This window comes from Podarcis melisellensis, assembly GCF_964234715.1.
Source record: "Podarcis melisellensis genome assembly, chromosome: 4".
Classification (NCBI taxonomy): domain Eukaryota; kingdom Metazoa; phylum Chordata; class Lepidosauria; order Squamata; family Lacertidae; genus Podarcis; species Podarcis melisellensis.
The window spans coordinates 88,820,581-88,846,690 of record NC_138531.1 but is presented as its reverse complement, the minus strand read 5'-3'; the positions used below and the strand labels follow the sequence as shown (position 1 = coordinate 88,846,690).

Here is a 26,110-nt window from a genome sequence, read left to right as displayed (position 1 = left end):
TTAACCCGAGGTACCACTGTATTTCTGTGCTGGGCATGGAGAAGAGAGCTTCTCTCCTCTGACAGCCCACTCGATTTCCATGCTGGACACAGCGGAAGGATGGAGTGCTCCTTCCCAACCACACTTCTGAATACTAGTGGCTGCGAATCACAACTGGAGAGAGTGCCGTTGCACTCAGATCCTGTTTGTGGGCTTCCCATAGGCATGTGGTTGGCAGGATGCTGGACTAGGTGGGCTTTGGGTCTGTGCATTATTACCTTGCTCACTCACCTAAATAGAATTCCATGCACTCACCTACAGTGGTACCTCAGGTTACATACGCTCAGGTTACATACGCTTCAGGTTACAGACTCCGCTAACCCAGAAATATTGCTTCAGGTTAAGAACTGAATGAGAACAGAAATTGTGCTGTGGCGGCGGCGGGAGGCCCCATTAGCTAAAGTGGTGCTTCAGGTTAAGAACAGTTTCAGGTTAAGTACGGACCTCTGGGACGAATTAAGTACTTAACCCGAGGTACCACTGTACATGCAATTTCTTATCCCACTATGGCTTTCAGGTGAGTGTATAAATCCAAGGCTACAGGTCTGATAAATAAATGGTCAGCTTGCAGCTCAAGAAAGCTGGAGCAGAAGCAAGCAACATTCTTGAAATTTGTATTTTACTAGGAATGCTATTCCCACTGGCAGATGCCATGGTTATTCACTATTTATTCAGGCCAGCTGTGCAGCAGTTTTACCTAGTTTACCTTGATTAGCAAACTGAGTTATCAAAACACCACGTAGTCCGAAAGACAGGAAAGCAAGGGTTTGGGCATCTCCAGGGGTTTGGAACTTTGATTCAGGTTGGACAGCATCCAGATATGTAGATGGTTCTGTCCAAATCTTTAGGCTACGATCCATAAAGTTTAATTTTTAAGTCTTCTGAACTAATCCCACCGACTGTAATGAATTTTTTTCAGAAGCATGTTTACCCAGCCAGATGCCTCAGTAAGACTGGGTCCAGTGCGTTTGTTTCCCCTCTTTGGTAATGTTAATGTCCATAAGGTAGGGTTTTCGCCTACGTCCACAGAAGTAAACAAAATGTGACTTAAAATGTGTTCATCTAACCAGAAGCAATTAAATCCTGCAGATCTTGCACATCAATGCTGTTGGTTATATTCCCTTTCAACCAGTGATTAATGGTGAAATGCAATACCTTTTCTTAATAAATTTTTCCTCCATGTCCGATACCTACCGGTAGTTCCCACCCACCCCACTTTTGGGATGCCTCATACTGAGGCAGCCAATGTAGTCTTGTCTAGTTATGGTATTGTTTAATGTTGCTCTCCAGATGTCATTAGACTTTCAGGTCCCATCATTCCTGATCATGCTGACTGAAGCAATTGCAAGTTCGAGTCCCAACAAAATTGGGTCACAGGCTCCCCAGCCTCTGATTTTAGAGACTTACAGTTTTGGTGGTTAAGAGTTTTTTTTCTCCCACCAACAATTCTGAGAGCCATAGTTAGAAGGGAGAATTCATGGTGGTGGAAACTAAGGAGTCAGTAATGTGACATTGATGTAACCGTTCAGGAACTTTGCTGACACCATAACACAGTATACAATATAGTTTAAATACCAGTTGCCACAAGTCAGTATTAGCATTGACAGAATGTCACTCTAAAGCATGACAGCAGTTAGTTTTCCTGTCTGGAAAATAAAATATAAGATGCAACCAGGGCTAGGGCAGGGGGAGAAAGCAGTGCTTTGGGTTTTCTAGTCTTATTTTCTAGCTTGACACTCTGAAAGAAGCAATCAGTAGCTTGAACCTTACACTCTGCTACAACTCCAGTAATCTAATAATAAGCACCCAGTTTTGAAAAGTGATTGGTGTTCCTGTTCCTGTTGGTAGGCTGTGTCTGCACATGACATAATAGCCAAATCTCTTAATAATAATATTTAGCAAAAGGCACTTCCTAGGTGTTCAGTGCACTTTGTATAGACTGCCTTAGTAATCCTCACAACAGCCCAGCAGCATAGATCAGTAGTATTGGTTTTCTCCATCTTATCGTCACTGTGAATATTCGGGGCTCAGCTGAGATTTCATGCAGGGAGTTTACAGCTCACCCCACTGTATTGCACCAGCTCTGACACGGCATGGCATGCAAAGAACAGTCGACGTACTGAGCCAGGAGTGATCTACCTTTGGGTGATGTAGCAGCCACACCAGTTTTGGCACGATGTAGATGCTGCCATCATGATACAGTGGTGCCCCGCAAGACGAACGCCTCGCAAGATGGAAAACCCGCTAGACGAAAGGGTTTTCCGTTTTGGAGGCGGTTCGCAAAACGAATTTCCCGATGGGCTTGCTTCGCAAGACGAAAAAGTCTTGCGAGTTCCTTCGGGGTTTTTTCCCTTTCCCCCCCTTTTCCTAAGCCGCTAAGCCGCTTATCAGCTGATCCGCTGATAAGCCGCTTAACAGCTGATCGCTAAAAGCTGCTAAACCGCTAATAGCGCTAATCCGCTAAGGTGTCAATGGGCTTGCTTCGCAAGACGAAAAAACCGCTATACGAAGAGCCTCACGGAACGAATTAATTTCGTCTTGCGAGGCACCACTGTAATAACATTTGCCTACACACCAGTATGTATCCACGATGGTGGGTGGATTCTGCACTGCCCAGTTGAGCATTAATGCATATCCAGTTTATTGGCGCTTTGCTATTTTAACAACATCATTCTCTGGTTTTAGTGTGTAGTGCATATGGACCTTCTCTATACCGCTTCTTCACATTTTGCCTTGTGTCCAGTTTCCTCCATTTTCACAGTTCCAAATCATGTACCTGTGTGGAAAGCAATCTTCACCATGTGTTTTGCTTTGTGCATTCATATGATCTTATTTGTAATGGTAGCCAGTGCCCAATCCATGTCAAACTGATCTACACAACTTTCTGCAGACATCTGAAGGCAGCCCTGTATTGGGAAGTTCTTAATGTTTGACATTTTGCTGTGTTTTTGTTATGTTGGAAGACACTCAGAGTGGCTGGGGCAACCTAGTCAAATGGGTGGGGTATAAGTAATAAGTGATGATTATGATGGATCATTCAGATGAACCACTTGGTTGTTCAGTTGGTGGTGACCATAGTGATCATCACCATGGAAAAGATGTCAAAAAGACGACACCTAAATCTGCAAGTATTGTCAGGATTGAACACTGATTCTGGTATTTTGCCATGGCAGCCTTAGATGGAAAGGAAGTCCATCTTCTCATTCCAGCTCATTGTACTAGCTCAAAGATTTTAGGGACACATTTGTAACCTGCATATATTCCCATTTGATATTTTAATTTCATTTCATTTCCCAAACACATAAAAATATGCACAGCAATCAAACATAAATATGTGTAGATTGGTGGACAAACTTAAAAGCAAAGCAATAAAATAAATGAGTTATATCTGGGCCTTATTTTGCCAGACCCTAACCCTACTAAAGATTCCATCCCAATAAATAAAATCATTGAGTGACAGCCAGCCAAGTCCTACTCAGAGCAGACCTACTGACGTCAGTGGGTCTACTCTGAGTAGGACTACTCATTCGATATCACTCATCTTCTTTTATCCCAGCTTAACCTCATAGCAGACCTTGGGGTAGCTTAAGCTGAGATATCGTGACTTGCCTACTGGGGTGTGATGAGCTCTGTGGCCACACAGGAATTTGACCCCCTCACCTCTCCAATCCAAGATGAGGTTAAGTCTACCCAGTGTACTACACTTGCTCTCCAACTAATTGTCACATTTATTCATTTCTAAAATCAGATGGATTCATCCCATCATATTAAAGAGACTTGATACATTGGCTGACCCTCTGCTTTATATCTGTAGTTCTTCTGAACAATCCTGTAGTCCTGTTCCTGTTCCCGCAGGGGAGTGTCATCTGTTTATTTTGGGGTTGCCTAGAGATTGTATATTTGTGACTTCTAATTGCGGGACGAAACAAAGAACAGTGGGGGAGGTGGGGAGGATATGCTGGACTTCAGAGCAGAGACTCAACCCTGGGCTATAAATCCCCAAAGGTGGATAATGTCCTGGTGAGTGCTTTAGTGGCTTTTGGTCCCTGCCATTGTGAAATCACCCTGAAAATGCATGTTAGCCAGGAGCAAGGCAATAAGACAAGATTTGTAGCTTGGAGCCCTTATATCCACAAAGGCAGACATAAAGAACCCTCTCCAGAGCTTCAATATTTTAAAAGTTTTGTGACAGCTATAAAATTCACCTACAGAAGCTTGAATAAAAAGTTGAAATGCCTGTAGTTTATCTGTCAGGACCGCTCTTACAGTTTGATGGGAACGCTGGCTTGCGCTGAATAGTGGCTTTGTGCAAGGACTAGGCAGCAGTGCCAGAGCGGGAGCGGCGTCACAGTATTGGCAGAACGGGATGGAGCCATCTGATGTGGCCCCAGTTGCTTGGCGGAAAACGCCTCTTGACGGTTAAAAATAAGAAAAGAATTGTGCAACTGATGGACTATATGCAACTGGCTGAGATGACCGGCAGAATCCGAGATCTGGGAGAGGAGATGGTAGAAGAAGATTGGAAAAAAAATAAGATTTATTTGCAAAAACATTGCAAACTGTATGAATGTTAAGCAGGATGCTTGATCATAAACAATTTGGCACCATTAAAATTGATGAAGTGAAGTAGGAAGATAAGTTAAAATGTAAGAAAAAACAATTTTTCTTTTGGATAATTATTTGGCTAAATTCAATTGATAATCAGACAGTAAGGATGGAAGTAAGGTGATAATTTGCTGGATTAATTTTTTAATATGGAAGGTAGGGGCGGGAGATGCGAGGAGGTCACAAGAAGATGAGAAAATATGTTTATGTTATGTTATAACTTTGTTTGTTTGGCATATTGTAACTTAAAAATTTCAATAAATATATATATAAAAAAAGAAAAGAATTGAAAGAAGCACACGATAGCACTAGCAGTTGTGGCTCCTGGCATTTACACTTAGGTGCCCTTCTGCTTTTGCCACAGTGCTGCAGTCGAGGCAGAGGAACGGGGTAACGGCTGATTTAATGAAGCCCTAGTTCTGCGCATAGCTGTCAACCGTCCCTTATTTGGCGGGAAACCCCCTTATCCCAGCGCCGTTTCCCGCTGTTGTCCGTTATTGATGATGTCCCTTAAATTTCCCAGGTTTCATGCTCTCCCGGCTTGGGAGGGAAGCAGCGGCTCGGGGTTCGCCGCCGCGAGAGAGAGAGAGTGCGCTGGCGCCGTCGTCCTGGCGCAAGGAGTTCCATCGGCCCTTCCCCGCCCGAGAGAGGGAGGGGGAGGGAGAGAGACTCTCACCCACGAGCCCGGAGGCGGCAGCTGAGGAGGCAGCCTGAGGGAGGAGGGAGAGGAGGGGATGGGGAGGGACGCAGAAGGGTGGTGCTTCAGCGGCCGCGCCGCAACTGCCTCATTCCAGATTGACAGCATCTGTCAATCCTACCAATGTATGCAACTCTTTACAATACCAAAATCCCTTATTTTGGCTGCTGATCCCTTATTTTTGAGGCTGCTGGTCCCTTATTTTCAAATCTGTGACAGCTATGGTTCTGCGATCGCATCCTAGCACCAGCTCGTTGTGCGCAAGCTGGGACTAGCTTGCCAAAAAGAGCCCAAATGTATATCCAACCCGGCAGCAGAGCACACATTTTGGATGCAGATTTTATTTATTATATTCGTTCAGCACATGTTATAGCCCCTGCCAGTTTAGGGGAGGCCAATAAGCTGCCTAGCTAGGCAGGGTTGCTCTACAGACTGGGCTCCCAAACTTGGGTCTGCACCTGTTTTTGGAGTACAGTTCCTATCATTGCTGACCACTGGTCCTGATAGCAAGGAATGATGGGCGTTGCAGTCCAGAAATAGCTGGAGACCAAAGTATGGGAAACCCTGCTCTGCCACCTACAAGACATCACAGCCCTGGGAACAGTTCTACCTTAGTGGCTCGCCACTCATCCTAAAGTTCATGGTTCCAGCCCTGGTAGCTCCTGACAATGGGTATGTCTGCCACTGGGCAGCTGATAAATGGATCTGTTTCGTGTCGACTCAGTTCAGCAACCTAAATGTCATTTGCTTCCTTGGAGAATCGGGAGGCTCATCACGAAAGTGTCGGAAAATAGCCACCTTGAGCATCTCATCCAAGTACAGAAACCTTTTCAGTCACACGCCTTTGTGAAATACCCATGTGCATCTCTGGCTGATTGATGGTTTATGACCCATTTGTAGTTCAGCCAAAGCATCAGTGAGTTTCTTTGGGGTGTTTTTTGGCTAGTGTGGAGGGTTGTGGTTCACTTGGGGTCTTGTTACCGTAGGATCTGAAGGCCTCTGCCATCACAGAGATTACCTGAGACAGTTTGCCTGCGCACCTGTCAGTTTATATGAACTTTGTAGCTCAGGCCCACACACCTTGTGCCTCATCAAACAGAACACAGCCCGTGAGCCGTGAGTGAAAGCCCAGCAAGAGTTTGACATCACACACCCACACGCTGCTGTTTGTGCTGCCTGCCTAGGCCCGGAATGCCCTAGTGCCTGACTGGCGAGCTGTGTTTGGCTTGCTGGGTCATGCAGGCCTGTCGCATTAAATTATAAGCTTCTTCCCACATGTCTCTGGGCTTCATGGGGAGTTTATTCTGCCTAGAGGGGGAATCAGCCGAAACATGGCAAAGATTGATTACAAGGCTGTGTATTGATTTTATTGCTTGGTGTCAGAGATTTTCACCAGAGGTTAAAAGGTTGTGAAAACATGCGGTGCCTTGTTCCAAACTCTCAGCAGGGTTGTCTTCCAACAAGCTTATGTATATTCATGAGTCCTGCAGCTTTTTTGCCCAAGTGACTTGTCTATCTGTCAGCCGCGGAGAGGCTTGTTGAAAATTATCGCCTGACATGACATAAAATTTAATTGTGTTCTGAGGACAAATAACCTGTGCATACAGATCTCTGCGCAAGTGCCTAGGCGATACATAGATACATTGAAAGAGCCAGTGGAATCAGATGGACAATTGGGAACTCCAGAAGATACTATTTCAACTGCATTTCCAATTCTTAGCAGAGCCTTATATCACTGCAGCCAAGTTATCCACGCATTTTAAAATACACATAAAAACAACAAATAGAATAAGGATTTTCTCCAGCCCTGAAAGAGAAGCCCTGATTTTTAACCATGTGCTGCTGGTGGTGTTTAAAAGAAGCAAGCAGGATAGGAAGAAAATAACCTTGAAATGAGAATGTGAAATAGCAGGATAAATGATTCCATGACTGCCGTGCTATGTGCTCTAGGTATGAAAAGCTTCACCTGATGATTTTTTGCAACTCAAGCCGGTTTTGCAACTCAAGCAGGTGTGGAGAACCTGTGGCCTTCCAGATGCTGTGGGTTCCAACACCCATCAGCCCCAGCCGGATGGCCAGTGGTGAAGGATGATGGGAGTTGTAGTCTAGAAACACCTGGATGGCCACAGGTTGCCTCCCTCTGTGCTGTAGACACAAGAGCAGGCTGGCAGTCCTACCTGCCACTGGCATCACCTGAGCCAAATATGGTCCCCTGAACTGGTGATTTGGCCCCACGATGGCTAACTCTAAACGCAAAAGAGGGGTGAAGATTAATATTATTTGGGGCAATGGAAGGTGAGTACAGTCATACCTCATGTTACGGTTGCTTCATGTTACGTTCTTTCAGGTTACGTCCCGCGACGACCCGGAAGTACCGGAAAGGGTTACTTCTGGGTTTCGCCGCATGCGCACAAGCGCTAAATCGTGCATCGCACATGTGTCAAATCGTGTCATGCACCTGTGCAGATACAGCACTTCAGGTTGCGCTCTTTTCATGTTGCGAACGAACGGGCCTCTGGAACGGATCCCGTTCGCAACCAGAGGTACCACTGTATATACTCAATGGGAGGAGACAGCATGTTGGTCATTTTCCATTTCAGATTCATCCTCTGGCTGGACAGCTTTCTTGTCAAGGTTTTTTGTTATGATGCAAACCTCCATAATATGAAGGTTTCCTACACAGTACTGTGAACTTAAAACCAAGCCTGGTATAAGATTTTCCATTGTGGCTCATATATTCCCATACTGCGCCCAGCACTGTACATTGTTTGTAAGAATTTCCACGCATCGTTTTGCACGGCGGTGGCAAGGCAGGGCCCTTTGAGCTGTTTTATTCCTTCAAGACCTCGCAAGCAAATATTTGACAAAGTGAGAGGAGCGCCCGGAAAGATTAAATTGACCGCAATGCACTGTAGATCAAGCACAGGCATTTACGGTTGCTGCCGTATTTGTAGGCAGGCCGTGTCCACTTAGAAGCCTACAGTAATAATTTTTCTGTTTCCAGGAAAAGACCTACGATGCAAAGTAATTGGAGCTATGCCTCGAGCAACACCATGCTTCCCTTGTGGTGAAGTGCATTAGGGACTCACGGTCTGTGATAACTACAAGGAGTGTTTGCCCCCGTACAAGTTCACTGTGTCCTTTATACTCTGTAAATAAGACTTGGGAGCCAAATAAATGAGATAGTCAGAGAATCCTGATTTGGCTGAGACTAACAGAGATTGCTTTAATTGCAACAGGAAGGAGTTGTTCTTCCTGAATTTGTTTTAAGATACCACACATGCACATACCATGTTTAGATATTATAGCCAGATAAACAAACACATTTAACTGTGGATCAAGCTATGGTTGGAAGGAGAATTGCAGCCAAAATTTTGCAGGAGAACATGATCATTTTGAAAACAGAACTTTCAGGGTTCCACAATGCCCTCCGCGCATACTTTGGTGCTGTTTTTCTTAGTTTACAGCCTTGATCAGCTAATGGTTCAGAGCCTTTTCTCCTCAAAATTCCACATTCTTGACAACCACATGGTATCAGTGATCACATAGCCAATATGCTGATATAATGCTTCCATCTTATCAGTCATATTTGGCTTTGTGACGGTGCCCCATAGCTTCAGACTCCGCTGGATGGCAGCACCAGTTCAGAGTGAGGGCAAGAAATAATTGCTGTCACTCAGAATTAGTGGGTTTTTTGGGGGGGGGGAGCCGCAATGCAGACACTTGCCCCTGGCACAATCCCCCCTGAAAGATCTCTGAAAGGAACCATATTTCTTGGGACTCGAAAGTATTTGCAAAAAAAAAAACAAAACCTTCCATTAGGGCTGAGTTTTGGATAGAATGAGATTTGCAAGCTGTGTTTTCAGATGGCCATGATTAGCAAAAACACTGGTAAAAGCACAACACTGCACCATGGATGGTTCCAAAGAGGGAAGGACATAGAAATTCATCCAGAAGAGAGGAGGAAGGAGGGAAAAGTTGCTCACAAGGTTGAAGAAGTGGAGTATGTGATCCCACAGTCATGCATCTCAGAGATGCTCCACTTACAAGATTTGTTGCAAGAGTTGGATTAGCCAAGGTCCCGTCTGTAATAAGTGGGCCCTAAGACCCTGAATCCCACTCCTTAAAATAAAATCTGAACAAAATTGGTGAAGCGGTAAAGAGTTTATTTAGTGCAATACGTTCTTGCAAGATCAGGTGTCCAAAGTAGGCACACCCCAGCTTTGGCAAAGCATAAGCTTATATTCCCTATACTCGAAGCGCAGGTTCCCTCCCTTGTCTCCCCATTGGCTGGGTACTACAAGGTTTACAGCCTATCACGACCGCCTAATTTCCCTACTAACATTCCCGCCCCTGTTTACATCTCCCATTACTCTGATTTCAGCGCCCCTCTAGCCCTATTTATTATTTCCCTTATTTGGCTTGTGTTCCTATGCAGTTACTTGCTAAGCCAAGCAAAAATAACCACATCTTGACCACAAGTTCTAAACATCTCCAGTTATGAGAAGTGAATCAACCTAGACCGCAGGTGTCTTGTCGATAACTGTTATAACCTCATTCTGGCCACGCGCTCTAAACCTTTCTAGTTATTGGATGTGAATCGATCTGAACTGCTAACGTCTGTCTAGCTTGTTGCATTTGTGGTTTATGTGAAAAAGCAGCATCCTCATTCCTCACACCATCTAACTCTTAAAATTCTATAATTCCTCCAAATAAGGTTTTTACTTTATGTGATGGATAACGTAGCAGTATCTGTTTTCCTCTCAATTTGCAACAGGAGGATTGTGTCCAGGCTCCAGTGATCCCTGCACAGAGAAGCCCTGTCCCGGAGATATGCAATGTGTGGGCTACGAAATCAACCGGAGGCCATTCATCTGCCAATGCCCTCCTGGAAAGCTCGGGGAGTGCTCAGGTACACGCTCTGTTCTGTCACACCATCAGGTATCACCCAAACCATCTTGGTTGTAGAAGTTCAATGCGAGTGAAAAGAAGGTTAGGGCAGCAATGAGCTTTACTGCTTTTCCAAGCTGGTTCTTGAGTCGGCCAGACTTTGCAAATGCAGTGTTTTTGCTGGGGCTGATGGGAGTTTTAGTCCAAATCTATTTGGAGGGCGCCAAGGTTAACAAAAGTCCATCAGAACACATGGCTGGTAGGCTGTATTTAGCTTGGCGGAACACAAGTTGTACAGGGCTTCCCCCATGTACCAGCACTAAAATAATAATAAAAATTGTTATCTGGTTTGTTCACTACAAATAGACCCGATTGCATTTTATGCATGGTAGTAATTCCTATCGAGAAACAACATTTTCCCCCTTATTAGTGAATTAATCTTCCTTAACGTAAGGTGCTTGTACAAGAGGGACAAGTTTTTAATCTATCAGAAGATGGGCTCTTCTTTTTTAAAAAAATATTCTCCCTTATCAGCCTTGTTAGCTGTGCATCTTCCTTAATTAACTTTTTTTTTCTGCTTTGGCAAGCGGTAGGATAATCTCCCAAGTCTTATTTCAAAATGTGTGTGTGTGTGTGTGTGTGTGTGTGTGTATATATATATATATGGCTTGTCTCTCTCTATTTTTGCCTCTTCTCCAAATGGTTTTTTCAGGACACACTTCCCTTAGCTTTGCTGGGAATAGTTACATCAAATACCGGGTTTCCGAAAATAGCAAGAAGGAGGAATTCAAGTTGGCGCTGCGTCTGCGGACTCTGCAAAGCAACGGGATAATAATGTACACCAGAGCAAATCCCTGTATAATTCTGAAGGTAATTAAAATAAGTTTATCTTTCCCCGCAGTTATTTTTCTTGATTATACGCTTCCCTCTCTCTTTGGGCTCCCACTGCTGGGAATGCTGCTCCCATTTTTAGCTGTGGATGCAGAAACTTCGGCGCTCTCGGGGCTTTTCTTTCTGTAGGATAATGAGGAACGAAACCACAGCTTCAGCAACAACGAGGGAACTGTCTCATTGTTTCTGATAGTCATGTTTCTGTTGGAGAAAAAATGCTCCTGGGGGTGTAATAGGCTGTAGCAAGCCCAGGCGACTTATTCCGGCAATGCCTGTCAAAGCTGCCCTTAGTTACACCGGAAGCACCATCAGTCCACCTAGTTCAGTATTGTCCACACTGATTGGCAGCAGCTTTTCAAGGATTGACAGAAGACCTGGGGATTGAACCTGGGACCCTAAACAAGGCAACCAGATACCCTACCACTGAGCTACATCCCTTCCCCAAGGTTTACTCACCTATGGCAGCGGTTCTTCATTAACGCATTTTTCTATCCATAAGACGCACCCGACCATAAGACGCACCTACTTTTTAGAGGGGGAAAGCAAGAAAAGAAATATTCTGTGCAGAGCATGTAAGCGGCTCTCGCTTTTCTTGCTTTAAACCCTCCCATCCCTCCTCCCGCTTCGCTGAGAAGCCAGCAGAGCAAAAGCGATAGCTGCGGAGTGCCTTTTCTGCTGGCTTCCCAGCAAAGCGGGATGAGTGACGAAAGGGAGCCCTTACAAAGGAGCGCTGAGCAGAGCCTGGCAGTAGCTCTTGCTGGCTTTTCTGGGAGGTGTGGGAAGAGACAGAGGGCAGCCTGTCAGTCCCTTCTCCCACCTCGCGGAAAAGCCCCCAAGAGCCGCGCACACGCTAGGCGTGGCTTTTTAAGGGGAACGCTGAGCAGAGCCTCACGCCTGCATTCACTCCATAAGATGCACACACATTTCCCCTTACTTTTTAGGAGGGGGAAAGTGCGTCTTATGGAGCGAAAAATATGGTAGCTGTGGACCCCCTGCTTTTCAAAAGCCAAGCCATGAACATTTGAAAAGGTTGATATCTCTGCTGTAGTTTTTGTTATGCAAATGGTGCCCTTCTGCCCCAGTTTTTCTACCTAAAAAGCAGAGTGGAGCAATTCTGAGAGCCCATTTGCACAGAACTCTTGATCTGCACCCAACAGTGCAGGGCTAGCAGAAACTGTGTTTTCATGTGGGAGCCACAATGCAGACAAAAAAAATCTCTGTTTCTCTGTCCTTGCCATCAGAGGCACTTGGTAATGGATATGTGGCCTCATTGAGTAAAATTCAATACTGAAAAGTGTGAGGCTGCCATACGTTACCCCCGTCAAGGGTCGCCTGAAGCTCCCATTGCTTCAGCTACAAGAAGCCTTGGATGTGATCCCAGGTGCAGCAGGAGCTGGAGAAAGTAATATTTTAATTAAACCTAACATTTCGCCCAAATGAACCTGAAATGCAATCCCGCTAACTAAATATTCCCCTGGATGGATGGGCAGGCACCATTTTGTATTCATGAGCTGTGACTGCAGATGGACTTTGCAAGTCTAGGGAGGTCCCAAAAGGACCGTTTGATGGTTTCATTGCCTGTGTTGATATGCAGAAATGGATGACATCCAAGCACCTTATCCAGGCTAATATTCTAAAATGATATACGATGCCCATTCATCTCGCTTTGCTTATTTGGGGAAGCCGTTCAAGCGTGCCAATTTGTATATCCCCTTAGTGGTTGCTTCATACTCTCCTGCTTGGCCAGGATAATGAGGTTTTATGTGGATGCACATCTAGGTATATCAGGAGAAGGGAGGGGAACTTTCCCCCAGCTTTCTGGTGCCCATATATCTGTAGTAGCTATCACCCCAGCAGCTGCAGCCAGACATACCACCCCCTCCGTCTAGGCAGCCAAGACGTATTGCTACATTTCACGGGCATATTCTATCCAGGTTGAATCTCTAGAGCAAAGCAGGTGAGTGACGTGACGTCATGGACCGGCTGGATGCAGAGGAGTGGTGGTGGGACGATGATGAGTGGTCAGAGGGAGAAAACTGGGAAGAAGAGGTGTCAGAAGCTGAAGAGGTTACAGGGTTTAGTGAGCAGGAAGAGGCTGGGGCAGAGAGCAGTCTAGGCTCAGAGGCAGAAGAGGCTGGAGAGGAGGAGGAGGGCCAAGAGACAGAGACGAGTCAGGCTTGTGAAAAGCCAAGGTGTATCCCTCTCTTGCTTCAACAAGCTCTTCTCCCCCCGGTCTCCAAGAACCAGAAGAGGTATGAAGAGAGAGGTGCAGAGACAGGCTCCCCAGCATAGTCTCAGATTGCTTGGGAAGGACCCGGAGGAGGAGGAGGCTTAGGCAGCTGTGGGAAGGCGGGGACCTTCAGCCCCCACAACTGCCTCATTGGGGCAATTTCTGCCATGAAGAGTTGCTGTGCTCACTAGGCCTGTGGGGTTAGCATTTTACATGGCAGCTGCAAAGCATCATCAGCGTCTCCCTCTTGTGACTTCCCTTTTCAGCTTTCAGAATTTGACTTTAAAAAAACAAACAAAAAACCCTGCATTTTCCCCAGTTGTGCACAGCCCACTGCTGTTCTGTCTGGCTATGACTTCCATAGAATATCCTAGCTATTTCCTTTTCTGTGGTTGCTTCTCCTCCCTAGGATTCATTTTAACCATTACCTTTGCTGAAAGAATTGCACTGCCATTGTTGTTGTTTTCCCCTACGCCCATTTCCCACTAAATTGTAGGGGTGGTCAGGATTGGGAGGGTGGAATGGGGGAGGCAATATTCATCCTTTTTCTTGCATACAGTGGTCCCAAAAGAAAACGATGGACTTGAATGGCTCTCAGGGAGGATTTGACAGATTCATGGAGGAAAAGATTGTCAATGGCCACTAGCTTTGGTGGTTGTGTTGCAGGTTTTGTTGCAGGCAGTTGTGTGAGTAACAGGGGCTGAGAACCACAGCAGCTGAATACCAGTTGCTGATAATCACTGCTGTATTTGGGTCCTATTTAAAGACTTCCACTAGGCATCCGGTTGGTCACTGTGAGAACAAGGTGCTGGACTAAATAGGCTTTTGTTCTGATCTAGCCAAGCTCTTCTTGCTCGCTTGCATTCTTAAATGGCTTTCTTGCACCTGTGGCTAGAGATAATGGCGGTGTTGAGAAGGGAATGATACTGCTGTTGGCACCTGTGGTATGTGTGTTCCTTCCCACTCTTGTTTCTAATGAAACCTGCATTGCAAGGTTTGGTAAAAAAGGTAAAGGGACCCCTGACCATTAGGTCCAGTCGTGGCTGACTCTGAGGTTGCGGCACTCATCTCACTTTATAGGCCGAGGGAGCCGGCATACAGCTTCCAGGTCATGTGGCCAGCAGGACTAAGCCGCTTCTGGCAAACCAGAGCAGCACACGGAAACGCCGTTTACCTTCCCGCCAGAGCGGTACCTATTTATCTACTTGCACTTTGACGTGTTTTCGAACTGCTAGGTAGGCAGGAGCAGGGACCGAGCAACGGGAGCTCACCCCGTCGCGGGGATTCAAACTGCCAACTTTCTGATTGGCAAGCCCTAGGCTCTGTGGTTTAACCCACAGCACCACCCACGTCCCATGCAAGGTTTGGTAGGAGCTTCAAAACTCTGCCAGCCTGCTTGAAGGGAGGCACAACATCACCATCACAGGAAATGGTGTCTTTCTCATACTGCCTTCGCTGCTCTTAAGGATCATAAACTGTCTCCAGGCTGCGAGTTGCATCGGCAGACAGCTATCCTGGCCAGGAACGGTGGTGTCCTCAGTGCTGCCGTCCACCCTTGAACCTGCCACAGGCTTTCCTCATTCTTCTTATTTATGAAGCACTTAAAAATTCTATTTTGTACTGCGCGAAGGATGAAATAGGCAGAATGGCTGCCAGAACGGTTTACAATCTAACAGATGTGGCATAAATGGGAAGGGATGGTAAGGGAAGAAGAGGACACGGAAACACAGAGGGTTCTGGTGGATTTGCATAATGGCCAGGTGGAAAGGCAGCTGATGTGCTTCTTCGCGTACAGGTTGCAATCTGTTCCCTCGGCATTCAGCAAAGCCTCAAGTCCCTCTTTGCCTGCTTGCTTTTGGGCTTGTCCTCGGCTGCCACCTGTGTGGGAGCGTCACATATGTAGGTTCAACCTCATTTTTCCTCTCCTAAGACGGAATCTGAAGTCTGCTTGAAATGCTTATTGGGCAGCTGCTGCAAATTCTGTGATGGAGGAGAAAGGGCATACCCAGCCTCACTTCTGCCATGCTCTTGAGATATGCTCTTTGCACCCACAAAACCTTTTAGTCTCCTCCAGACACACAGTACCCTTGGTCACAAGGCGATGAGAGCAGTTGCCTTTTTCTCCCTTGAGAAGTACATAGACCTGAAAGAGGAAGTTGGAAAAGCGACACTCTATCCCACTTCCTTTTTCACCTCTTATCTGCCCATCAAAGGCTCAGGTTAATTCTACTCCATCTCACCCATTGGGAAAGTGACATACACGGTGCACCTTTCCTTTTCATGTCTTTACAGTGGGGTTCTGAAGCAGGCGTGGGTGGAGGTGAACTGACAGCACTCACTCACAAATCGAAATGGGCCCCTGAGCTTAAAAGGATTGGAATACATGACACATTGCAATCTGCTCCATACAAAATCCTAAACACACTGTCAAAAAAGGAAAGAAATGACAACAGAAATGGTGTGGGTTAAACCACAGAGCCTAGGACTTGCCGATCGGAAGGTCGGCATTTCGAATCCCCGCGACGGGGTGAGCTCCTGTTGCTCGGTCCCTGCTCCTGCTAACCTAGCAGTTCGAAAGCACGTCAAAGTGCAAGCAGATAAATAGGTACCGCTCCGGCAGGAAGGTAAACGGTGTTTCCGTGCGCTGCTCTGGTTCGCCAGAAGCGGCTTAGTCCTGCTGGCCACATGACCCAGAAGCTGTATGCTGGCTCCCTTGGCCAATAAAGCGAGATGAGCGCCGCAACCCCAGAGTCGGCCATGACTGGACCTAATGGCCAGGGGTCCCTTTACCTTTACCTTTTATGGGCTGCCATGAGGACCCCGTCACTCATGTTACGTTATGTAGGTGGTGGAAAGGAGGGAGGCATAGCTGGTCCTCTTCCACACAGATAGCAGCACTGGTCCAGTAAGTGTCCGAACCGGGCTTGTACATCTCTTTCTTTCTTTCTTTCTTTCTTTCTTTCTTTCTTTCTTTCTTTCTTTCTTTCTTTCTTTCTTTCTTTCTTTCTTTCTTGTTACAACTACAGATGGGTTACAACTAGATATGTCACTGAATTATGCCACACTTAGCCCCAGATATAGCCTGGGCTAGTAATTCTCACCTCAAGGAAGAGACAAGCATTGCAAACCCCCAAGAATTCTTCTTCGGATCAGATTAAAATTCAAGCTGCAAAAGAATCCTTGGCTCATCACCACCCCACTCTCCAAACTGAAACCCCCTAAAACAAAACTTTTGCAGAGCCAGGAGAAAGACTGCCCAGACCACCCTTGACCTTGCAAATGCTGTCAGTTGAGGGCAAGGGATCTGGGAGGAACTAGACCCATTTCCCAACTTGTGCTGTGGGACGGGACATGTGGGACGGGGACAGCTAAGGTTGTTTCTCAACAAACAATACAAGCAACATGAAGACCAGTATACTAGATAGTGCTGCAATTCTTATTGCATAATATACATGATTTAGTACAACAAAAACAAAATGTGTACACTTGTGAATTCTCTAATATATTTGAAATCAAATGAACACACGTCTGTCAATCTTTGAAAGTCCGTAGAAGTATAATAAGTCTATGGTTGAAACAAAGTAATAGATGCTATCCTGTGGGCTAAACTTTTTTTAGGTGTTCATGGTGCCGAAGTAGTAAGTGGATAACAACGTAGGACAGTGATCCCGGATAATCTGACTGTTTCGCTGGAATCTTCTTCAGCACAACCCATAAATTAGAAAAATGCACAAGGAGCAGTGGTCATGAGAATATGTAACCACTTACTACTTCAGCACCATGAACGCCAAAAAAAAGTTTTACCGCTTAGCGGTAATTTACAAGTGTACACATTTTGTTTTTGTTGTACTAAATCATGTATATTATGCAATTAGAATGGCAGTGCTATCTAGTATACTGGTCTTCGTGTTGCTTGTATTGTTTGTTGTGTTAAGTTTGCAACACAGGGGTTTGTTGTTCTGTAAAGGTTGTCTCTCAGGCAGTCCGTGGCTGGCTTGCCCATCACAAACCATTTGGTTAGGTCATTTTTAGGACGTTTGCCAGCAGCTGCTTCCCGCTGTCATTGTAATATTGCAGTCCATTCACAATGTAATGCGATGTACCATAAAGGGGCAGAGGCCAACTCTGGTTATTCTGGTTATTAGCAGAATGAGAAGAAGCAATAGGAGTGACTGAGAGGGACACTAGGAAGTTGCAGCAGCAGGAGGAGTGACTGGAAGCAAGCAAAAAAGACTATGTTCTAAGAGCAATAGGGTTTGCCCTGTTGTATAGAGGCAAAGATGAGTCAGATAGCAGAGACATGCAAACAAAGGCAAAGGGGCGGTGAAGGCTTCTTCAGCTCAGGAAGTGCAGAGATGGTGTTATAAAGTCAACTGCTAAAAATAAATTGTCATGGCAATGGAGTCTTCAACGGTAGCTAGTCCTGCACCGATCAGTACATGTGAATATATCCCTAAGCAACCTAACGCACAGAAGTTGCTGGTGCAGAATCCTTATGCAGGCGCGTCCCATCCCCGTCCCCCCCCCCCAACGTGGGAGTTACGCTCCAGGCCCCCACACGCATAAGTGAAATTGTGTAAAGTGGGGAGAAGCCTTTAAACACCCTCTCTGCCACTCTCTCTCCAATCAATACAAAAAGTACTGTATCCAAAAATATCCACAACTTGAATTGAAGCTCTGGGGCCAGCAGGAGGCTGGATGACATGTGGGAAAGGGACTCTTGCTGCTGCACTACCCCACACGTCAGCTGTTACACTCAGCAACGTAAACAAAGCCCCGCCTCACCTCCGGTCCGTTTGGGGCTTCCTCCACCCTCACTGACATCCTCTTCGGGCTCCAGGGAGGGTCTCCTCATGAGCCACGAGGACCCTGCAGTTCTCTCTCACCATTTCCAGGTGTGAACCTGTTTATTTATTTCCCAGCAACACATATGTAAGTGGGGAGATGCCTGTACTTTGCAGGTATAAAGGTAAAGGTACCCCTGCCCGTACGGGCCAGTCGTGTCTGACTCTAGGGTTGCGTGCTCATCTCGCTCTAGAGGCCGTGAGCCGGTGTCGTCCGAAGACACTTCCGGGTCACGTGGCCAGCGTGACGAAGCTGCATCTTGCGAGCCAGCACCAGCACCGCACACGGAAACACTGTTTACTGTCCCGCTATAAAGCGGTCCCTATTTATCTACTTGCACTTAAGAGTGCTTTCGAATTGCTAGGTGGGCAGGAGCTGGGACCGAACGATGGGATCTCACTCCGTCGCGGGGATTCGAACCGCCGACCATACGATCGGCAAGTCCTAGGCACTGAGGTTTTACCCACAGCGCCACCCGCGTCCCTGCAGGTATAAGCTCACTTAAATGTAACCGCCATCCTGCTGCAACCAATAACAGCAGAATGTTTGTGCACGCTGCTGATGCTGACCACATTGCATTATGGAACAAATCTAAGGACATGCAGTCCTTCATTGTCCTGACATTTCTGCTTTCCCGTTGCAGATCGTGGATGGCAAACTGTGGTTCCAGCTGGACTGCGGAACCGGCCCGGGCATCTTGGGGATTTCCGGCAGAGCTGTTAATGATGGGAGCTGGCACTCGGTCTTCCTGGAGCTGAACCGGAATTTCACCAGCCTGTCGCTGGACGACAGCTACGTGGAGCGCCGCAAAGCCCCGCTCTACTTCCAGACGCTCAGCACTGACAGCTCAGTTTACTTCGGCGCCCAGGTGCAGGTGGACAACGTCCGGAGTCTGACGGACAAGAGAGCCACGCAGGTCTCGAGCGGATTCCAGGGCTGCTTGGACTCCGTCGTCCTCAACAACAACGAGCTGCCGTTGCAGAACAAGCGCAGCAGCTTTGCAGAAGTGGTCGGCCTTACAGAGCTGAAGCTGGGCTGTGTGCTGTATCCGGATGCCTGCGAGAGGAGCCCTTGCCAGAATGGAGGGACTTGTCTGAGTGTGCCATCTGGTGGTGAATATCTTGCATTCAGCTTACATTTCCGGAGGTGGTGGTGGGGGAGATTGGTGGAGCTTTAAGTTTCCCATGCCAGCAGTTTGGGGGCGGGGGGGGGTGTTGAGAGAGAAAGAGGTTTCGTTGAACTAAGGAATGGCTTGGAAACAGCCTCTGCTTCCTTCTTGGCACAGAACTACCAGCTTAATAATCTGCCTCATTTCAATTAGCAACATCTTGCTGCGTCCCTTGCAGCTCTGATCAATAGCATTGTCGGGTCGTTCGGCCATTATGGCAGGCTGTGTGGAAGCATTTCTGGAGCCGAGTAGGCTGGGTCACAACTGAGTTTGTAGCAGCAAAGGAGGCCTGCGTAAGAATGAATGGAAGTGCCACATCTAGCTGCTGCAAACATATACAGTGGACTCTCCGTTTACGTACCTCTCTGGATATGTAATCTCCGGGTTGTGAAAGCGGCAAACCCAGAACTATTTTTGGGGTTTCGCCTCATGTCCAGAAACGCTCTGCGTGCCACGCACACGCACAGAAGTGCTCTATCACACTATGCGCAGAAGCAGCACCTCTGGTTACAGATTTTTCGGGGTGCTCACGGACCCCCAGAACAAATTAAATCCGTATCCAGAGGGTCCACTGTATCCCGGAAGAAGTGGAGGTACAGTGGTACGTTACAAATGCTTCGGGTTACAAACGCTTCAGGTTACAGACTCCGCTAACCAGGAAGTAGTACCTCGGGTTAAGAACTTTGCTTCAGGATGAGAACAGAAATAGTGTGCCCGTGGCGCAGCGGCAGCAGGAGGCCCCATTAGCTAAAGTGGTACCTCAGGTTAAGAACAGTTTCAGGTTAAGAACGGACCTCCGGAATGAATTATGTTCTTAACCAGAGGCACCACTGTATATGTACAATTCTTACAAATGACCTTCCTCTGCCTGGCTGCTGCTTGTGGGTCACTTTAAAGGTGAACTGGTCCGTAGAATCATGATCTCAGACAGACCCAAGAGCTCCCTTGTCCTAATCAAAAACATCCCTGAGATAGGATTGCCCCACAAATAGAAAGATAGAGAGCTAAGCACCAAACAGCTCTTCACACAAACTTGCTCTTGATCCCTCTGGGGATTTGGTTCATCACTAAAATAATATATACGTACGTTACTGTGATTAACAAAACAGATATTTATATGGCAAAACGTTTCCCTTTCCACCTTCGTCAGCTGCTCTCATTAAAAAAGAAGCACACACACTGATGAAGGCGGAAATGTTTTGCCACAAAAATAAAATCTCTGTTTTGTTAATCACAGAAATATATACACACACACACCTACATGCATACATACATATGCTTATTATTTCTTTGTCTGAGAATGCCTTCTGAGCTTCTGAATTTCGCTAAGGTTCCCTGCATTGCAGGGGGTTGGACTAGAAGACCGTCAGGGTCCCTTCCAACTCTGCAGTTCCATGATTCTTGCTTTAGGCTGCAGTGCAAGCTCAAGCACTCAGGTTTCCACTGTGGTGATGCATCCTCGTGCGAGCCTAAGGTGTGTCTGCAGGCGCACAGCGACAGATGCAACTGTTTCGCATTCCCAGCTTGTCGTCTGCCGCAATATCACAAAGGGAAACTTGCATAGATAAGAGTCACAAGCTGGATGTGCAACTGAACATTGCTCATCTCACTTATACACCTGGGACCTGCAACAAAACATGGCTGCCTATCCTCCCCTCTAAGAGGAGAGTGCTCCTCTTCAGGGTTCCGGGCAGCCAACTGCGCTGTTCTGCAGGATGTGAGTAAGATGCAGGGAACTAAAGCAGGGAATCACTCCCCAATACCCCACCATTTTTTCTCCTCCAGCTTGCACTCAACATTACACGGCTAGTGAACATGAGCAGTCCTCATTCAGCTACTGGGGAAGGAGGAGTTTCCCCTTAGTTTTCTACTGTTGCAAATTTTGGGGTTCCCTTGATGCCTCCCTCTTCCTTCTCAGTGGCCTCGTCTGTTGGCACTCACCACTTGGGTTCCCTGTTAGGAGTTGCTCTTCAGATATTACAACAGCAATGCTTTGCCTAGACACGCAAAATATGCAATTTGTTTAAATGTCCAGATTGGCCCTGAGTCTTGGCCCGTGAGAGGACCATTCGTGTCCTGAACCACCCAGGAACTGAATTTGAATTCCCCATGACCTGCATTTCCTCTCCCATCCGTCGATTGACCCGTCCAGGAGCCCTTCTCAGACTGTTGCTGTACACAGGACACTTCTCCCACACAGGGAGGCAGGAAACCATAGAATCAGAGTTGCCATGCAGGAATATGCAGCTGCCTCTTATTGGGTATCGAACCTGCAACCTTGGTATCATCAGCACCACACTCCAACCAACTGAGCTATCATATGCTGTGGAGGTTCAGGGGACATTTCAGCATTTGCCAGGACGCTGCTCAGTAGCCGTCCTGCATGACCCTGACTCCCAATCTCAGTAGTTCTTCCCTGTTTGGTTCAGAAAATCCCTGTGCGGTACGAATATTAACACTGACTCCTTTCTCGTTTGCTTTGGTTTAGCGGGGAGTGAGCTTGAGGGCACGTCAGCTGAACTGAAGATGGTGCCCAGAGAGCTGAAAGGTAGTGAATGTAAAAGCTTTAGCACATTAAACAAGTAAAGACAGCAGGCTTGGAATTTAATATGAGGCATCAGGGCGCATGTTGGGGCTAACTTGTATGTTTAATGGCTCTTTATCTGCAAATAGGAGGTTGAGAAAAGAGAACACGTAGCAGGACCCAGCAAGGAAAGAAGGGTAATAATTCAAAAGATGTAGAAGCTTTCAAGGAAATTGCTAAACAAGATTATTTACGTCCCTGGGGAGTGAGGATAAAACAAATGCCTAACTTTAACTTGGACGGCGTATAATAAATTAGGTCAAGCGTTCGCCGCATGAATAAACTAAGTAAAAGGAGGAAACTAGGCTCCTCTTCCTATTGATTTCGCTGGAGTCTATTTACACGACCAGTCAGCAAATAGCGTGATGTGCAAATTGAAACCTTTCTAACAAATCACTTTAGGGTAATTTCCCCCTTCTGTCCTCCCCCCAGGCAGAGTTAGATATTTCACATTTTATATTGGCTGCTGGGAGGGGAATGGGCTGCGTGAATACATCTCCAAATGATGGGTTCATTTTATTATGAGAGGCATATAAACAGCTCTGCAGTGAAATGGTTTGCCTCTACATTCTCTGCTCCAGAGCTACTTAGGCCTCCATGCCTTCGTTGTTGTTGCTGCTGCTGCTGCTGGAAAGCGAACACCCTGGGGGGATATTTCAGCATGCAGGCTCGCTCTCTTTTTCTCTCGTTAGGAAATCTATTTGCTCGGGGTTTTTTTTTTCACTGTCTCAGCAGTATATGTAAATAAAGGATTGTTATGGTGCCATAATTCTAAAGCAATGGGGCCTAACTATGCGCCAGCCAATCTATAAAGCAATCTGCTGTGACATCGATGTGGCCACTCTTTTTTTCCTTTCCTCTCCCACCCCCAGTTCCAAGGCAAAATAAATTCGTTAGCAAAAGAGATCCTCTGCACGTTAAAAAGAGCATACGTAATTAAATGGGGCTGGGTGCAAAGTCTCTGCACTTTGTCAGATGCCCTCAAACTGCAGCCGTGTGTGGCAGAGGATTGCGTTTGCCGGAAGAGATGCTGGCGGCAGCCACGGTAGAACGGGACTGAAGGCCTTTCCGCACATTACTCAGTCACTGTGAACCAGGGACATGTGTTGTTAACAAAATCTGCCCTTTTCCCCTTATGGGGTATCCAAGAAGCCCATACAGTGGTACCTCGGGTTAAGAACTTAATTCATTCTGGAGGTCCGTTCTTAACCTGAGGTACCACTTTAGCTAATGGGGTCTTCCGCTGCTGCTGTTGCGCCGCCGCCACACAATTTCTGTTCTCATCCTGAAGCAAAGTTCTTAACCCGAGATACTATTTCTGGGCTAGTGGAGTCTGTAACCTGAAGCGTCTGTAACCTGAAGCATCTGTAATCCAAGGTACCACAGTATAGAGTCCTTATGTGGGTTCCCTATTGGTAGGAGAAAATAACAGAGGCCAACCAGAGAATATTGAGTAGCAAAGCAGCTATTAAGCCTGATCTTTATTAAAGCTGTTGCAACAGGGTGCTCCCCTCACACAGAGGAGGACCCAGAACAAAAGTGTGCCTGCCCTTATATAGACATTTTAAATTCCCTGCCCTGGAGCTCAAGACCACCCCTCCATACATCATACATTCATCACAGAAGGGGTGTAACCCAAGACCACCCCCCACAAACATCATACCTACATCACAGAAAAGGTGGTCTACAACAGAAATTTGAATGTTGCTGTTTTTCCTGTCTGCCATGTTGTCTGATAATGCCTTATCTGATTGCCTTTCCTGGTAGTCTGGCCATTTCTTACTAAATTCCTGTAACAAGGAAGGTTTTTTCACCTCCTCCCTCCTTTGCAGAGAAACATTTGGTCAGCTTGGGAGTCAAAATGGTTTCAGGACTGTCTTCCTGTGCTGCTCCAGACATGTGGTTTATATATTTATATACGTGTTCGCTTGGTACATTTATGAACATTTATTATATATATATAAGACCTTAAAATTCTTATAACACATGTCATAAGAGGAGCCTAGGCCAGGATCCTGTTCTGACTGGCCAACCAGATGCTTGTGGGAAGTCTTCCAGCAGGACAGGAGCACAGCAGCACTCTGCCCACCTGCAGTCCCCAGCAACTGGGGTATCCAGAGGCATATTGTCTCTGACAGTAGAGGCAAAACATGGCCATTGTGTTAGTAGCCATTGAAAGCCCACCCTGCCCCTGAATTTGGCCAGCCCTCTATAAAGCCATCCAGGTTGGTGACGATCACAGCCTCCTCTCTGGAAATGGAAACATTAATCTGCAAATGTTGCTTTTAAAAGTCCCTCGTGTAAAATGTTAGATTTAGAGGGGCAAAAATAAAAACAGGTTTTCCCTCAGAATAATGCATTAAAAAAAAAAGCCCACTCTCCTTCCTTGGAGGTTTTTAAGCAGAGGTTGGATGGCCACGTGCCAGGGATGCTTGAGCTGAGATTCCTACATGGCAAGGGGGCTGGACTAGATGACCCCTTTCCAACTCTATGATTCCGTGATTCCAAGCATTTGTTTTTAAACATCATTTTAATGCTTTTTTTTAAGATGAGAATTTTGTTGGAACATTAAAAATAAATAAATCCAACAGCCAATGGATATCAAAGCTGAGGTTCACATATCAATTTATATCAGAATTCAGAAACGTCAAATTTCTAAAACTCCGCTGCCCCCTAATGCAAGAGTACACATGTCTGTAAACACAAGTTTCTTCTCTTCTCTTGTTGTTCACGCTTCATCTAGTCAAGAGTACATCTCAGGTGTAAACAAATAAATAATGTCATGTATGAACCAGCCCAAAAATAGCACACAGGAAGCAAAGGTATTCATTTATTCCACTTCAGAAAGGAAGCCTATGTTTACCTTTCAGAAAAGATTTAAACCAAAGCATTTTATTTGGTTGCTTGATGGAATTAAAGGATACTTAATTCAGAGTTCTCCAGCTAGCTGGTTTGTGGATTTAAGCCCTTAAGTTCATTTGTTTTCAGCAGAAAGGATGAAATAACTGAATCAAGACCTGTTTGTTATTCCTGTGTAAGACACTGTTGTAACTTCATCAGCTTCTGTGCAGTTTGAGAGATAAAAGATGAAATATCTCTTGAAACCATATTGAAGGGATAGTCATTTATGCATTGGCTTCAGTCAAATTAACCTGTTTCTACTGATGGATCGGCAGTGCTTATTTTTGTCATGTCGGGGAAATATTTTGGGCATTGTGCGATTACGTCCATTGGTTCCAGTGGGTTTACTCCGAGTATGACTTGCCGAGATATCACCCATTGGCAGAAAAGTTGCAGGTGGCATTTAACATTCCGCACAATATCCTTTTTGTACATTGCAAACACACACCACCTGCCAAATACAGAAACAGCTGTGCTAGTAGTTGATGGTGCTTGTTTGCGGCCACTGAAGCTTCTCTCACTTTTCATTCACACATGATGATGAAATCAGCTCCTGTATTTCACATAGCTGTGAAATTCAGCATGTGCATTGACTAGAATTTGCATTCAATTTTACACTAGTTCTCTCTTGCTTTTTACCTTCCACCGACAGCATTATCAAGCAGCACATTCCAAACTGAAAGGCATTCTTAGAATCACTTTTGAGAATCCCCCAGTTCATCTGCTGGGCCCATCTTTTGACCCCTACTAAGCCAAATATAGCCCACTCCTCCCATACATGGCTCACCAGAACATTGATTAAACTGAGACTTGCAAAAACAGCATTCAACTTAGGGAGAAGATGACAACTTAAACGCGTGTTGTAGAACAGGTACACGTAACCTGTGGCCCTACAAGTGTTGTTGACCCACAACTCCCATCATTCCTGACCATTTACCATGTTCACGGAGGTTGATGGCAGCTGGAATACAGCAATACATGGAGGGCTGCAAGTTCCTTATTCCTCTTGTGGAGAGAGAGCATTGCAGTCAGCTATTTATTATCCATAAGTATGGCTACTCTGTGATAGTGTTAAAGAAACACTGTTGTTTTTTTTATTAAAAAAACTCACCCCACTGGTCGTCTTTTATATTAAGCTTAAATGTCCTTCAACCTCTTTGTTAAAAAGATTGCGATCAACATGGGATCTCTAAAATCATTGTCGCCTAAGGTCATTCAGACATGACGTTTTGCTTCAATAGAGATTATGCTTAAACAATG

At 46.0% G+C, this 26,110-nt stretch overlaps 1 protein-coding gene across 1 annotated transcript in view; it reads left to right on the top strand.

The window, feature by feature from the left end:
* Positions 1–26,110, top strand: part of FAT3 (FAT atypical cadherin 3) — a 458,658-nt gene that overhangs the window by 413,692 nt on the left and 18,856 nt on the right. Inside the window, exons 20-23 of the mRNA XM_081909132.1 lie at positions 10,119–10,253; positions 10,944–11,101; positions 18,841–19,309; positions 21,854–21,913. Of these exons, the coding sequence (XP_081765258.1) occupies positions 10,119–10,253; positions 10,944–11,101; positions 18,841–19,309; positions 21,854–21,913 (822 nt within the window). The remainder of the gene's footprint in view (positions 1–10,118; positions 10,254–10,943; positions 11,102–18,840; positions 19,310–21,853; positions 21,914–26,110) is intronic.